The 16,970-nt window shown below is 43.4% G+C and overlaps 1 protein-coding gene and 1 pseudogene across 1 annotated transcript; both read left to right on the top strand.

Moving 5' to 3' along the window:
• Nucleotides 1-11,561: 11,561 nt before the first annotated feature.
• Nucleotides 11,562-12,826, top strand: LOC147737518 (uncharacterized; annotated as a pseudogene).
• Nucleotides 12,827-12,967: 141 nt separating this feature from the next.
• Nucleotides 12,968-16,684, top strand: LOC147737517 (uncharacterized). Its single transcript, XM_086935970.1, has 2 exons — nt 12,968-13,261; nt 13,431-16,684. The coding sequence occupies exons 1-2, from the start codon at nt 13,245-13,247 to the stop codon at nt 13,747-13,749; spliced, it is 336 nt and encodes a 111-aa protein (XP_086792096.1). The 5' UTR covers nt 12,968-13,244; the 3' UTR covers nt 13,750-16,684.
• The last annotated feature ends 286 nt before the right edge of the window (nt 16,685-16,970 follow it).

Here is a 16,970-nt window from a genome sequence, read left to right as displayed (position 1 = left end):
CTAATTCCGAACAATAGTTCGTATGGGCTGAAACCTTTTAGAGAATTTCTTGGCATGTTGTTAAGACTAGTCTGGACACTTATTAAATGTTTGACCCACCCAGCGCCTGAACCTAATACCTTCGCTGTTATAGATTGCTTTATGCCCCGGTTTTTTCTTTCTACCACACTATTCCCTTCCGGGGTATGACGGACAAGAATACCGCAACCCAATTCCCATGCTAGCCATGGCCTCCCTATAAGCTCGAGAGCTGAAAGCAGGACCCTGGTCAGAATGGAACGTGGTAATTGCGTATATGCCGATATGGACTCGCAAATCTTTTATAACCGTTCTAGCGTCAGCCGAGCGCTGGAGGCCTCATTTTTTAAGTGCTTTTCGTCTTAATGGTGTACACTGGGACGCGCTTCTCTTCTTTGATTGCGCAGATAGACCGCCTTATGCTGTCTAGAAGGGATCCTGAAACTACACTGGCCTGTTCATTACTGCGATCTCTGTTGCAGTCTTCACAATTTTGAGCAAAACATTGAATATCTATACTCATTCCTGGCCGCCAGTATTCTGATTGTAATTCTTTCAGAGAGGCTTTGATTGTTTGGTGTTTCAGACCCAACCCCATGTGTGCTTCCAGTAAGAGGAAGCCCCTCCTGCTCCTGTTTGGAATTACTCTGTCCCCCACTCCAGGGATTCGAGCAAAAGGAACGGAGTTTGCATCGATTACGTATGCATAATTGAGTGGATAGTTCACGGGTAGTGCTGCACAGTCGCCTTTTACGGTCGTTTTTACTGCCAGCATGGTTTCCCCATCTATGGACTTATCTGTATGCTTTTTTGTGGCTACGGAAGCCGGTTTAGTTGCTTCCGCTGTGGCTGTATTAGCCAATGAATTCCCTGCAACGTGAACGCCATCACGTCGTAGACTCTGTGCGTGAATCACGTGAGTCTTTTGTAGTTCTTTGTGTAAAAGAGCTACCTGTTTCCAGAGCAATTGATGCTTTATTGTGGCACCTGTGTCATCTTTGTAGTCGTTTTCGATCCAACTCTGCAGTTTATTGTTGTAAGAGTTGACGCAAAAATGAGAATCGCACACTATAAGTGTCGGGAATTAGCGTTCTGCATTTTCGAGCTCCATCTTTAAAGATCTGATTTCAGTTCTTTGAACCGAACAGTTTCTTACAGATTCAGTTTTTGTTACTTTCGGTCTGAATTTACCGCACAGCCAACGACCTTTGATGATCGCACATGCTGCATCGTAGGATTTTCTCTCTACGTTGAAATGCTGTACAAAGCTATCTGTATAGATTATACATGCGTATTGTGGGAGAGGTAGAATTTCGATTGGCAGAGGATTTTCTTCTTCATATTCTAAATCATTCAGTTCTTCGTATTGCGGGGCGAAATAGTATTTCACGTCTTCCGCTCCTAGAGAATCTATACACTGTATCCATTTCGGATCCAGTGACACTGTAGGCAGGTTTACTGGGCTGAATAGCGCTTCGAAGGCGGATTCCGCTGTAAGGATATTAATCCGTTTGCCGTGTTCTAGTTCTCGTTCATTTGCTAATGCGATTTGCACTGCGTTCACAGTTCTTTCTGTGTGACTGAATGCTTTTTCTGCTTGTGTGTACAAGTGAGATTTAATTGCAATTGGTACCTTTTCTCCCTCATTAGAGGTTAGGTACGTGAATCCGCATCTTCCTGGGATGACTCGGATTACAAGATCGATCGTGTTGTCACGTGTATCTAATTTTGTTTTTGCCAACATGTCTGTTTGCAGTGATCTCAAAATTTCTGTGTGTTTTTGAGTCCAATTGATTTGTTTAAAATCAGGTTTAATTAGTTCGTAGAGAGGTTTAACCCTCTCTGCGTAATTTAGAATGTAAGTTCTTCCGAAATTCAGAAAACCTAGAATGGATTGTAAATTCTTCAGCGTTTTTGGAGCTTGGAGTACAGCGCTCTTCTCTAAGAAGTTGTCCGCTAGGCTTTTCCCTTCACTTGATAATTCGTACCCTAAAAACAGTACTGTCAGATGGGCAATTCGGGACTTTTTAAAGTTGAATTTGTAACCCTCTGCTGCGAACCCAAGTATGATGGTGTTCACTCTTTTCAAGTGAGTATCCAAGTCGTCGTCTGTGAGATAAATATCATCTACGTAAGATAATGCCTCATCATCATAGATTTGTAGTAACTCTGTTACCCTAGCTGAGAATAGTCCTGGGCTGTTCTTGAACCCCTGTGGGAGTCGACAGAATTTTTTCTGTGACCCAAATGCAGAGAAAGCGGTCAAATATCTGCTTTCTGGTGCAATGTTTTGACAAAAGAAACCATTAGAAATGTCTAATGTCGTTTTATATTTTTTCCTAACTATATTATTCATTAGGGCTGCACTATGCGAGTTTTGTACTGCAAAAGTTTTGCAACATGTATTAAGGTGTCTGTAGTCCAAAACTAGACGATATGAATTGTCTGGCTTGGAGACAGGAAACAAAGGATTGTTCATTTGAGAGGTGCATGTTTCAATCATCCCCTGGTACTCAAGTTGATCTAAGATCTCCCTGACCTGTTTTTTAGCTTCTTGCTTTATGGGATACTGCCGTTGGGCAGTTGGTTCACTTTCTAATTGGATTTTGTGAGGAGGTGAATCCTCATCCCATCCTACATGATTTTTATACAATGAAGGTGCCTGGGCTACTGCCCATTTCCTTGCATAGGTATATTTTTTGTGAATCGGAATGTGATTCGAGAAGGCAGGCATAATCACTTCTTCGCCACGAGGGCACTCCCTGACAAACTCTGGGGGCCAATCTTTTTCAGCTAACAGAATATCATAGCCTTTTGAGAGCTTATCCCAAAATAGACCCTTAATTTTCCTAGTCTTATCACCCTCCATACGCAATGTTATTTCGTATATTTTATGGGGCTCGCTAAGTCTGGTGTCGGCAGTTTCAACCTGAATGTATTCATTCGTGTCCACTGTCTCCAGATGACTCATCAAGATCTTGCGCGCTATACTGATTTCTGCTGCACTGTCCAACATTGTCAATGCCCACTCCCCGTTTTTCAACTGTGTCCTCAGTATTCTCGGCATGGTTGATTACTCTAATACTGGCTACCTTCTTTTTCTGAAATTGAGATTTTTTACTCTGAGCAGGTTCCTTGTCTTTGGACTTGGTGTGCTCTCCTGGGTGTGACCGTCCTCTTCTTTCCGAATTCTGTGGAAGAGATTGAGAGGGACGTGTATCAATACTTTGATATCTATCAGGTTTTTTTATATTATCCCTATTTCTAAGGTTATATCTTTTCTCAGAGGGCTCCCGTTGGGGAGACTGGCGTTCTCGAGTCGGAGTTCTTTCCCTCCGTCGAGGAGACCTTCCTCTGGACTGGAAAACTTTTTCCTTGGGATTGGATTGTTTATTTCCATCCCAGCTCTTTTTAGGAGTGTTTGAATTATTTTTAATAAATAATTTTTCAGGATTTTCGAGCAGTTGGGGCTTTACCGGTTTCCCACCCAAGCTGTCTTTACCTAATTCTTCATAGCATTTTTCTATGATTTTGGCAAGCTCAACAGGATCTTTTATTTCTGTTTCCTTCAACTTCTGGCGGATCGCCACAGATGCTGCTTCTCCTCTTATATTGGCTAATAATATAGCCGAGACCTGCTTGAAGTCTTTCAGTAATTTCATACCTAGATTTAAAGCGGGCTCTGGACCGAATTCATTTTGAATCTGTTTTAGCACTTCTGGTATTACCGCCATAGACGGAACACCGTGTGTTTTTGTGTAAATGGAAGCAAAGACTGTACCCCAAGTGTCACAGTCCTCCACGTGTGGTGCGATTCCCATAGGAAGGCAGATGGTCAAGATTCTGTGTTTCTCAATAGGGGTAGTATCAGGAAATACTGCCTCTATTTGAGTGATTTTCTGTGCTAACCAGAAAGGAATTTGTTCCCGTTTTACGGGTGTTTTACCAAGACATGACTGTATGTTCTGTGGTGTAATTTTATTTGTGTTCCCCTGATGAGGGGTCAGCTGTGGTGTATTAACAGCTGGCTGGACTGTAGCAATCCGCATTACATATTGGACTAATTGCCTATGTATTTTTATTAATGTGTTTAGCTGTACTAACAGCTCTTCTCTAGACATTTTTACAATGTCCGGATGTGGTGTGTAGCTGGCTAGAACCGGCCACGTGGCTCCTGGTCTACCTAGTGGACCGAGCCTGGTAATGTGATCATTGTGTTTTAGGGCGCCATTAAACCAGAGCAGGTGCTCTTGAAATTTAAGTGGAATTTCAATCTCCTCGAAAGGAGCGTACTCTTCCGGAGGTTTCTCTATTTTATAATAGTGAAACTCTTTTGTTATAGCGTTTACCGCTGGAAAGTTTATCCATGAATAGAATACCTCTGTCTGCCGATACTCGTGAGCCTCTATCACGAAGACTACTGTACCACCTAGAGGTGTCAGTCCGTTTTCTATAAGTTTTAAAGTTATAGATCTTCTTAAGTGGACCTGGATGATAATAGCATCCGGGTCTGTTTCCAGGAGACTCGTATCTTCCTCTATTAGTAGGGATGCCAGTCTAGCTGCTTCCCTTTCTTCTTCACTGTCTGACATTTTATAAAAATGCAGGCTTTGCAGAGTAGGTCTCCAAGGAGACAAAGATTAGGTGCACAATATTTTGGAACACTGTATCCTTCAACGTTGAATAAACCAGAGCTTTACATAGGAATCTCTTCCTACTAAGGTCGGGCGGATTTTAACCTTTCACCCACTCCAGACGTCTAGTGGAGTATTTACGGGAGAAAGGGGTGTGAAATATGCACGACTGAGTTACTCTAAAAGTCTTGCGTTAGTTTATCGCCTTACCAAACGTTTGGGCGCCATGTAGTGTAGTTCCTAGTTTCCCACTAGGCCCTGCGCATTGGAATAACATAAACAGTAGTATCGACGTGGAACTGCAGATATTCCAGGCCTCCACTGACTATGCTAAACTTAATTGGGTTGTGTTACCAACTAGCTCAGAGGTCACTAGAAACTTTCTTCTCTGCATAGGAAGTGATCGGCTTCCTTGGCACAGACAAGAAGGGATTCAGTTTTCCAACAACCGTGCAACATGACAACTTTGCTCCTCAGATCAAGAGTCAATCTCTAGGGTCGTGTGAAACAATAGACATGTATTTCACTCAGTCAGTCTAGTGCAGTTTACTTTCACGATATGTAGAGAATAGAGAGACGGGCGTTTGTCAATAAAGGTGAACATTTATTGAACAGTCTTTCTTCTCGTACAAGAGAAATGTATTGCCACAATTGCAATAATTGTTATTATAAAAAGTACGTACAGTAAGATAAGTATTGCGAAATAGAACTGTAAAAGCATTGATATGGTTTCTTAGCCATACAATGGTTTAAAAGTAATAAAACATATATACAGTCATATATACATTAGGCTAACATACTCAACTGGTGCTTCTAACTAAGCCTACCCCAGTGTGCCTGACCTAAGCCTAACACGTGAAAGGGGAGCAAGTAAGTAGCTTTAAGTTAAGTTGGTTTTGCCAAGGTTTGTTTCAAGAATTCTCGTCTAAGGGTTTAGTCAACACCATACCTCTGAATAGAATGATGGAGGATTGGTATCTCCTTCAGGGTCTCTCTCGATATCCCAGTCACCCGTGAGGGTAAACCGGAAACGCCGTAGCTGGATTTCTCTGCAGGAGAAAGGCAGCGGGTCTCTTCAGCGCGTCGAGGAAGGAGGGGGGACAGCGTCCGCGGGCAGCTGGAATCTGCTGGATGTCTTCGCAGAGGGACGGCTGTTCAGCTCCTTAAGCGTACTGCACCAGAGTTCGCGCTTTAGCGGCGATAATGGTATCAGCAGCTTCACCACCACAGGGACAGCAGGCTGCAGCGACAGAGTGCTAGATTTACCAACACGGGGTCTTGCAGGCAGCTGGCTTCAGCAACAGTAGCTCGCATTGCTTAAGGCAACGTTGGTAATATTTATACCTGACAGGTGCCGGGTTTGACGCAAGTTTGCTGGACATAAGACGTCAATTAAAGATGTCACTAGGAAGTGATAGTTATCAGTTGCTCATTAGAGTTCCATTACTAATCAAAACATAGCAAGCAGGGATTTCCAGGTTTGCTAAATTTTTATCTTGTTGAAGAACTCGGAGTGTTATCTAGGAATATCAGATAATGACTACTGCTCTGTCATTGCACTAATTGGTCGCAAAGGAAGTGGCAGAGAGAACTATGCTGGAATGTGGCTCTGTTCGTGTGAGGCCAGAGATGACTTTTCAGAAAATCGCACTTGAACGGTTATGCCAATATAGGGAATAAATGGATTTATAGCCGAATAGGGGCATAAGGTCACAGTATCGATCAGGAACCTAGATAAACACGCAACACTGCTTCACGTTATTTTGCACCTTGGGGCCTGCCAATGGTGGGGCATGATCGATTTACAAAAGGGGGTGGTGATGAACAGAGTGTCTGAATTGAGCAGACCACTCTTACCCAGTCCAAAGATCAGGGCTTGATCCATCACCGTTATTTATCTCACTGCCCCATCCCAGCTCAGAACCTGGCTATATGCAAATCAGTCTGTCCCTGGCCCAGTGCATCATGGGAACAGGGCAGACTAAACTACCAAGCCAATTCTTTACCAGAAAGGAGACAAGCTACCGGGGACCGGTTTCTGGCATTTCAGCCTCTTCGGCCCGGCTTGCTTGAATCCTGATGGAGCAGTGAGAAAGGGACTCATGTCTGAGTATACCCTGCCACACCTATAGTGGCCAAAATCGATTTACAAAAGGGGGTGGTGATGAACAGAGTGTCTGAATTGAGCAGACCACTCTTACCCAGTCCAAAGATCAGGGCTTGATCCATCACCGTTATTTATCTCACTGCCCCATCCCAGCTCAGAACCTGGCTATATGCAAATCAGTCTGTCCCTGGCCCAGTGCATCATGGGAACAGGGCAGACTAAACTACCAAGCCAATTCTTTACCAGAAAGGAGACAAGCTACCGGGGACCGGTTTCTGGCATTTCAGCCTCTTCGGCCCGGCTTGCTTGAATCCTGATGGAGCAGTGAGAAAGGGACTCATGTCTGAGTATACCCTGCCACACCTATAGTGGCCAAAATCGATTTACAAAAGGGGGTGGTGATGAACAGAGTGTCTGAATTGAGCAGACCACTCTTACCCAGTCCAAAGATCAGGGCTTGATCCATCACCGTTATTTATCTCACTGCCCCATCCCAGCTCAGAACCTGGCTATATGCAAATCAGTCTGTCCCTGGCCCAGTGCATCATGGGAACAGGGCAGACTAAACTACCAAGCCAATTCTTTACCAGAAAGGAGACAAGCTACCGGGGACCGGTTTCTGGCATTTCAGCCTCTTCGGCCCGGCTTGCTTGAATCCTGATGGAGCAGTGAGAAAGGGACTCATGTCTGAGTATACCCTGCCACACCTATAGTGGCCAAAATCGATTTACAAAAGGGGGTGGTGATGAACAGAGTGTCTGAATTGAGCAGACCACTCTTACCCAGTCCAAAGATCAGGGCTTGATCCATCACCGTTATTTATCTCACTGCCCCATCCCAGCTCAGAACCTGGCTATATGCAAATCAGTCTGTCCCTGGCCCAGTGCATCATGGGAACAGGGCAGACTAAACTACCAAGCCAATTCTTTACCAGAAAGGAGACAAGCTACCGGGGACCGGTTTCTGGCATTTCAGCCTCTTCGGCCCGGCTTGCTTGAATCCTGATGGAGCAGTGAGAAAGGGACTCATGTCTGAGTATACCCTGCCACACCTATAGTGGCCAAAATCGATTTACAAAAGGGGGTGGTGATGAACAGAGTGTCTGAATTGAGCAGACCACTCTTACCCAGTCCAAAGATCAGGGCTTGATCCATCACCGTTATTTATCTCACTGCCCCATCCCAGCTCAGAACCTGGCTATATGCAAATCAGTCTGTCCCTGGCCCAGTGCATCATGGGAACAGGGCAGACTAAACTACCAAGCCAATTCTTTACCAGAAAGGAGACAAGCTACCGGGGACCGGTTTCTGGCATTTCAGCCTCTTCGGCCCGGCTTGCTTGAATCCTGATGGAGCAGTGAGAAAGGGACTCATGTCTGAGTATACCCTGCCACACCTATAGTGGCCAAAATCGATTTACAAAAGGGGGTGGTGATGAACAGAGTGTCTGAATTGAGCAGACCACTCTTACCCAGTCCAAAGATCAGGGCTTGATCCATCACCGTTATTTATCTCACTGCCCCATCCCAGCTCAGAACCTGGCTATATGCAAATCAGTCTGTCCCTGGCCCAGTGCATCATGGGAACAGGGCAGACTAAACTACCAAGCCAATTCTTTACCAGAAAGGAGACAAGCTACCGGGGACCCGGGAGCTTGTTTCCTTCCCAGTGTAAGAATTGGCTTCTGTAGTTTGGTTTGTCCTGTTCCCATCATGCACTGGGACAGGAACAGACTAATTTGCATACAGCCAGGTTCTGAAACTGGGATGGTGCAGTGAGCTAAAAAACGGTGTTGGATCTAGCCCTGATCTTTTGACTGGGTGAGAGCTTTCTGCTTAATTCAGAGACTCTGTCCCTCACCACCCCTTTTTGTAAATATTTTTGTCCACCCTAAGCGTGGAAGGGTATTCTCAGATGTGAGACCCTTGCTCATTGCACCATCAGGATTCAAGCAAACCGGGCCGAAGACGGCTGTAATGCCAGAAACCGGTCCCCGGGAGCTTGTTTCCTTCCCAGTGTAAGAATTGGCTTCTGTAGTTTGGTTTGTCCTGTTCCCATCATGCACTGGGACAGGAACAGACTAATTTGCATACAGCCAGGTTCTGAAACTGGGATGGTGCAGTGAGCTAAAAAACGGTGTTGGATCTAGCCCTGATCTTTTGACTGGGTGAGAGCTTTCTGCTTAATTCAGAGACTCTGTCCCTCACCACCCCTTTTTGTAAATATTTTTGTCCACCCCAAGCGTGGAAGGGTATTCTCAGATGTGAGACCCTTGCTCATTGCACCATCAGGATTCAAGCAAACCGGGCCGAAGACGGCTGTAATGCCAGAAACCGGTCCCCGGGAGCTTGTTTCCTTCCCAGTGTAAGAATTGGCTTCTGTAGTTTGGTTTGTCCTGTTCCCATCATGCACTGGGACAGGAACAGACTAATTTGCATACAGCCAGGTTCTGAAACTGGGATGGTGCAGTGAGCTAAAAAACGGTGTTGGATCTAGCCCTGATCTTTTGACTGGGTGAGAGCTTTCTGCTTAATTCAGAGACTCTGTCCCTCACCACCCCTTTTTGTAAATATTTTTGTACACCCTAAGCGTGGAAGGGTATTCTCAGATGTGAGACCCTTGCTCATTGCACCATCAGGATTCAAGCAAACCGGGCCGAAGACGGCTGTAATGCCAGAAACCGGTCCCCGGGAGCTTGTTTCCTTCCCAGTGTAAGAATTGGCTTCTGTAGTTTGGTTTGCCCTGTTCCCATCATGCACTGGGACAGGAACAGACTAATTTGCATACAGCCAGGTTCTGAAACTGGGATGGTGCAGTGAGCTAAAAAACGGTGTTGGATCTAGCCCTGATCTCTTGACTGGGTGAGAGCTTTCTGCTTAATTCAGAGACTCTGTCCCTCACCACCCCTTGTTGTAAATAATGGTGGGGCATGGGCGTTCCCGTGCAACCACCCATTGTTTCTCACGCTAAACTCAATTTACCAAATATAGTAGATTAGGTTTAGCGTGAGAAAACTGCGCCCCTTTAAACTAGGCGCTTGGAAGGAGAAATGCTTTCATTTCTCCTTCCTTTTCTGACTTTGCTTGTGTGCTGCACTGTGTAACAAAGTAAACAGAAACAAATGGCCAGAAAGGTTTGATTACTCGTACTACTTTCCGCCTGAGAAAGAATAAAGGAAGGGGCCAATCAGGGGCAAAAGAATGTACTACAACTGCATAATTCATCCTGCTCATTCCCCCTGAACTAGACTCCCTTGCAAAAAATATAAATCTCAGGCTGGTTTAGACAAGAAGGCTGTTACAATAAATTGAATGTCCGCTTGTCTTTATGTTTATATAAATGACCGGTGCCTCACAATCAATCAATTTGAGGCATTGTAGAGTTGTCTTGCGATTTTGTACAGTAATTGGTTGTATATATATCTTTTCCATATTTATGTATTATTTTCAATGTATGTAATTGTCAATGAATGTGTTTTTTTGATGACATATGATGAATTTCTTTGAAAACAGTTTTTCATAATACAAAAATCAATTTAATCAAATTGTTGTCCAACCTAGTAATTTACTGACTTGGGGGGGTAGTACGAGTAATCAAACCTTTCTGGCAATTTGTTTCTGTTTTCTTCATTGCAGTGGTCCAGGCCGGTCAGTGACAGGACCCAAGCCTTCCCTTTGTTCCCCTGCACTGTGTAACAATCATACAAAGTTGGAAAAGGTTTCCCTCATGTCTAGTCATAGTATTTTGTACAGGAAGGGTGTCCTTCCTGTACAAAACCTATGCTGGACTCACACACACACAAACACCCTAGCGCTCTGGTGCTAAGGTATGTGCACGGCGCAGGGCTTCTGTAATCACTGCCAGCACAAGGGAAAGGGGAGGAGAGAGCCATATCTTTGAAAATATGGGGCTCTCCTGCTCCCTCCCTGTCACGCAGCGCAGCCTCGCAGGGGGAGGCCTGTGCTGCATTGCGTGGAGATTTGGTAAATCTCCCCAGAAATGTCTTTTACAACCAGTTAAACATTGTGAATTCTCATTCCATTTTGTTTCAATTTAGTAATTTTCAATATCTTTACATCCAACAGAAAACAAGCCTTGAATGTATGAATTGACCATCAATAATGAAGCGAATGCTGTAAATCTTCAATAATAGCAGAAATAATGAGCTACAGTACTGAGGACAGCGTCAGTGCAGTCGGCGACAGAGGAACGTGCACACAAACTGACAGATCCCGGATGAAGCATCAAGGGCATTTCAGTGATTGTAAGATGCTGAGCTGTGCACCTCCATGCCAAAAGACGAATAAATGACCTTAGGAAAATTAAGGCAACAACAATAACAAACCACCTCCTGTATAAACAAGTACCTAATACTAGCTTTGATCCTGAGATTGGTATGATGTGATTACCACAGTGCTCTGTTTTATAAAATGATGACAAACCATCACTCCGTGCTCTAGGAGAATTGTAAACTCTTTCTGGCCAAACCACAGTAACCAGAGAAGAGCACAACAGAGCGGAGCTGGACAACTGACGGGTAAAGGAAAGAGGAGTTCTTGTATCTACAATACAACAGACTGTTCCGATTTGCACCGGCCAAAAGGAAGATACAACTTTACCCGCAATCGGGCATAGCCATAATCCAATCTAAAGGCACAATCGCCTACAAAGACACCTTCTACATATTAGGAGTGTGGCAATTATTTGGTGGCTATCGCATTTTATTGTTAAAACAGAAATCAAACGTGCAAAATACTGCACACATATAAAGTGTGTGAGAAAAACACAAGTGCTTTATCAGCCATGTCTGCCCATCAGGAAATGCAGTCTTGGGATGTAGACAAATATATACCCGACCCACAGATACTAACCAAGAAAGAAGAATCATACACATGCAGCAAGAGCTTTAGTTTGTCTTCACTACTCAAGCTTCATCAGCACACATACACAGGGGAAAAGACATTCAAGTGCAGTGAATGTGTCAAGAGCTTTATTAGGTTATGGGAACTACAAATACACCAGCGAACACACACAGGGGAAAAGCCATTCAAGTGCATTGAATGTGGGAAGAGATTTAGTCAGTTATCAGTCCTAAAACGTCATCAGCTAACACACACGGGGGAAAAACCTTATCATTGTGGTGAATGTGACTGTAGTTTTCGTGACTCTTCAGCATTAAGGGTTCATCAGCGAACTCACACAGGAGAAAAACCATTCAAGTGCAGTGAATGTGCAAAGTGCTTTAGTCGGTTATCACACCTTCAAATACATCAGCGAACACACACAGGGGAAAAACCATTCAAGTGCAGTGAATGTGTAAAGAGCTTTAGTCAGTTATCAGACCTTGAAAGACATCAGCGAACACACACAGGGGAAAAACCATTCAAGTGCAGTGAATGTGCAAAGTGCTTTAGTCACTTATCAAGCCTCCAAAAACATCAGGGAACACACACAGGAGAAAAACCATTCAAGTGCACTGAATGTGAAAAATGCTTTAGTCTGTTATCACACCTTCAAAGACATCAGCGAACACACACAGGGGAAAAACCATTCAAGTGCAGTGAATGTGCAAAGTGCTTTAGTCGGTTATCACACCTTCAAAGACATCAGCGAACACACACGGGGGAAAAACCATTCAAGTGCAGTGAATGTGCAAAGTGCTTTAGTCACTTATCAAATCTCCAAAAACATCAGGGAACACACACAGGGGAAAAACCATTCAAGTGCACTGAATGTGCAAAGTGCTTTGGTCGGTTATCACACCTTCAAATACATCAGCGAACACACACAGGGGAAAAACCATTCAAGTGCAGTGAATGTGCAAAGTGCTTTAGTCAATTATCAAACCTCCAAAAACATCAGCGAATACACACAGGAGAAAAACCATTCAACTGAAATGAATGTAGGAAGAGATTTAGTCAGTTATCAGTCCTAAAACGTCATCAGTGAACACACACAGGGAAAAACCTTATCATTGTAGTGAATGTGACAGTAGTTTTCGTGACTCTTCAGCATTAAGGGTTTATCAGCTAACTCACACAAGAGAAAAAACATTCAAGTGCAGTGAAAGTGCAAAGTGCTTTAGTCGGTTATCACACCTTCAAAGACATCAGCGAACACACACAGGGGAAAAACCATTCAAGTGCAATAAATGTGTAAAGAGCTTTAGTCAGTTATCAGACCTAAAAAGTCATCATCTAACACACACGGGGGAAAAACCATTCAAGTGCAGTGAATGTGGGAAGAGCTTTAGCCAGCTATCAGACATAAAAAATCATCAGCGAACACACACGGGGGAAAAACCTTATCAATGTAGTGAATGTGACAGTAGTTTTCGCAACTCTTCAGCATTAAGGTATCATCAGCAAACACACACAGGGGAAAACCATTCAAGTGCAATGAGTGTGTAAAGTGCTTTAGTCGGTTATCACACCTTGAAAGACATCAGCGAACACACACAGGGGAAAAACCATTCAAGTGCAGTGAATGTGCAAAGTGCTTTAGTCACTTATCAAACCTCCAAAAACATCAGGGAACACACACAGGGGAAAAACCATTCAAGTGCACTGAATGTGCAAAGTGCTTTAGTCGGTTATCACACCTTCAAAGACATCAGCGAACACACACAGGGGAAAAACAATTCAAGTGCAGTGAATGTGCAAAGTGCTTTAGTCGGTTATCACACCTTCAAAGACATCAACAAACACACACAGGGGAAAAACAATTCAAGTGCAGTAAATGTGCAAAGTTCTTTAGTCAGTTATCAAGCCTTCAACGTCATAATCAAACACACACCGGGGGAAAACCATTGAAGTGCAGTGAATGTGCAAAGTGCTTTAGTCGGTTATCACACCTTCAAAGACACCAGCGAACACACACAGGTGAAAAACCATTCAAGTGCAGTGAATGTGCAAAGTGCTTTAGTCGGTTATCACACCTTCAAAGACATCAGCGAACACACACAGGGGGAAAACTATTCAAGTGCAATTAATGTGTAAAGAGCTTTAGTCAGTTATCAGGCCTGAAAAGTCAGCAGCGAACACACACGGGGGAAAAACCCTATCATTGTAGTGAATGTGAGAGTAGTTTTTGCAGCTCTTCAGCATTAAGGTATCATCAGCGAACACACACAGTAGAAAAACCATTTAAGTGCAATGATTATGGGAAGAGCATTAGTCAATTATCAGAACTACAAAGACATCAGCGAACACACACAGGGGAAAAACTATATGAATGCTGTGAATGTTTGAAGATCTTTAGTCAGTTATCAATCCTACAAAAACATCAACAAACACACACAGGGGGAAAGCCACTCAAGTGCAATGAATGTGGGAAGAGCTTTAGTCGATTATCAAACCTCCAAACACATCAGCAAACACACAGAGGCGAAAAACCCTATAATTGCGGTGCTTGTGACAGTAGTTTTCGCTTCTCTTCAGTATTAAGGTATCATCAGCGAACTCACACAGGAGAAAAACCATTCAAGTGCAATGAATGTGAGAAGAGCTTTAGTCAATTATCAGACCTACAAACACATCAGCGAATACACACAGGGGAGAACTATATTATTGCTGTGAATGTTTGAAGAGCTTTAGTCAGTTATCAACCCTACGAAAACATCAACAAACAAACTCGGGGTCGTGGACTAGGGTCAGCGGACTCGATAATTCTCGCTTCGGTGCCTACTCTAATCAGGGGTCCCACTCGGCAACTCTGGGCATTAGCTTGCCTAATCTCCACAACAGCCCCATCAACGCCGGGGATGCCTGGCTCCACCTTAGGGACTTCCAGCAGGGACCATCCACGTTACAAACTGGCAAGAATGGGCGGTCGTTCTTTCTCCTGTCTTGCCCCTAAACTTTGGAATTCTCTTCCTGCCCCGTTAAAACTCGAGCCTTCCCTTACGAAATTTCGTAAAAAGCTTAAAACTTTTCTTTTCCCTCAGTGATGATTGCCTGACCCTACCACTACTACCTTTTTGCTGGCGCCGGGAGACCCCATGTGGGTAGCTGTGTGCATTACAAATTTAGTTACAATACAATACAATACATCCCACAGGGAAAGCCAGTACGGGTTCCCCAGCGCTTTATACAGCGCCAGGAAACCTACGGGTAGTAGTGCGCTTTACAAGCTCAAATACATTTACATTTACAAAGCCCCTCAAGTGCAATGAATGTGGGAAGAGCTTTAGTCGACGATTTGAGCTACAAAGTCATCAGCGAACACACAGGGGGAAAACATAGAAGGGCACTGAAAGTGAGAAGGGCTTTTGTCAATGTTCGATCCCACACAGCCCTCAGTGAATACACTCCTTCATTTAACTCACATGGAAATAATTCTAGAGATGCAGAGATTCCGGAAAGAAGTTAAGAACATCAAAAATAATATTGACCCATCTGAGGACATAGACAAGAGCTGAACAGTGCATTTATTGTGAGAGGAATGAATTACGGAAAAAGATAAAATTCAAATTATGTAGGACATTGAAATACCAGGTGATAGAAGACCCGAATAGCAGTAAAGAAGAAAAACAGATAACAGTATTTGCAGAATTATAAAAGTGTTTGTTTCCAGTGATTGTTCACTTCCCTACACATAGCAAAGTGACAGTATGTACCAGGATGCACAGTGGGAGACAAGCACAATGTGGATTAAAAGAAAAGAAACATAGTTGATTTTTATTTGGTGAAGAAGAGATACAAAGAAAAACATTCAATCGCACCTGACCACACTACCTGTAAAAGCAACACTGAACAACACTGGGACTAACAACGGTCTTTCCAGCTAACTTGTCAGATTAGTGATAGAACCTATAAACCCAACACACCCAGAGTGGACATGTTGTCAGGGCTCTGGAGATGGAAGCTTCATTGGTAAAATGCATGTATTACTATTAACAAATGCCACTGCAGTATATGTAATGAAATAAGCACAGGTGTTCAAGAAATAACCTATTTTTAGATATAAAAGCGCATATACCTTGTGTTTTAGGTAACGTTTGCTGCATCTTATACAAACTGTTTCAGTTGATGGGTCAGCTCGTGCCTCGTGCCTTATTACTAAGTGCGACCCGTGGCTCCTCTCTGACTTGACTCTCCCTATTCATTGGGTGCCTTGCCAAACTCTACTTTGTACCAGAATTGAGACATTGTAAGCAGCAGACTCTGTTTGAAGAATGTGGTGAAATAGCGAAATCCCACATCAAAAGCATATATGTGCCAGGACAATCAGTTGCACTCCCAGCAACTCATCTTCCACACTTGATTGTCCCTTGTCCTCAAATGTTCTGAAGGATTTGTCATATGAATGCCAGAAGTGGCAGTGACATTCATGAAGCTAACGCTAACAGGAGTATGTGGGAGATAGAGAGGGAGAGAGATCCAGAGAGCGAGAGAGACAAAGAAAGGGGGAGAAAAAGAGAGAAATGGAAGGAGGGGGAACGGCACGTTATTTGTACTCACCTAAAAATAGAAGAAGCAGCCGAATACATGTCAATGTGTGACATCACCAGAGAAATGGTCTGAACACCTGTGAATTTATATGTTTATTTTTAATACCAATAGACCCATGTCCTGCCAATAAACAGGGCACAAGTAAGGAAAACAGAGAAGGAGCCCATTATCATATGCAAATCACAGTGACGTCACATGTAGTGGCATCACAAGAAGTGATGTCAGGCCCTTATAATAATTTTCATGTGAAAGGTTGACGGCCTGTTTTAAAAACAAGAAACAAGAAACATAAAATAATGTAAAAATAGGTTTTTGGTTTCAGTTTTTATACATCATGTGTTTTGCCCACTATTACTTTGTAACTAAATTCAGAAATGACTGAAAGTGTAAATATTTTTAAACAGATAAGTGGAACTTGGAAATTACATTTTTAAACAGTTTTCAGCAAATAAATAAAATGTGCTTTTAATTTGCGCTCGTTTCCTGACGTTATTCTTTATCCAGCCCCTAAACCCCAAAGTGGTTCACATTTATAATGTATTAAGCAATAGAAGGACTAATTTTGTCAAGATCTCTGTGCCACTCACACAAACAAACACTCAGAGGCCTGTGTCTGCAGTGCTGGGGCACAAAGTAACAATTACCAGTTGCAGGCTAAGGAGCTAGGTGGAACTGAGTACCATTTATAGATAATAGTAGGGGGACCCCTTCAAACAGTGGCTACCCTCCGACTTGTGCCGTGCTGATAAAGCAATAGTGA

Source organism: Lissotriton vulgaris, chromosome 1_1, assembly GCF_964263255.1.
Source record: "Lissotriton vulgaris chromosome 1_1, aLisVul1.2, whole genome shotgun sequence".
NCBI lineage: Eukaryota > Metazoa > Chordata > Amphibia > Caudata > Salamandridae > Lissotriton > Lissotriton vulgaris.
This window is presented reverse-complemented; position numbering and strand designations above follow the sequence as displayed.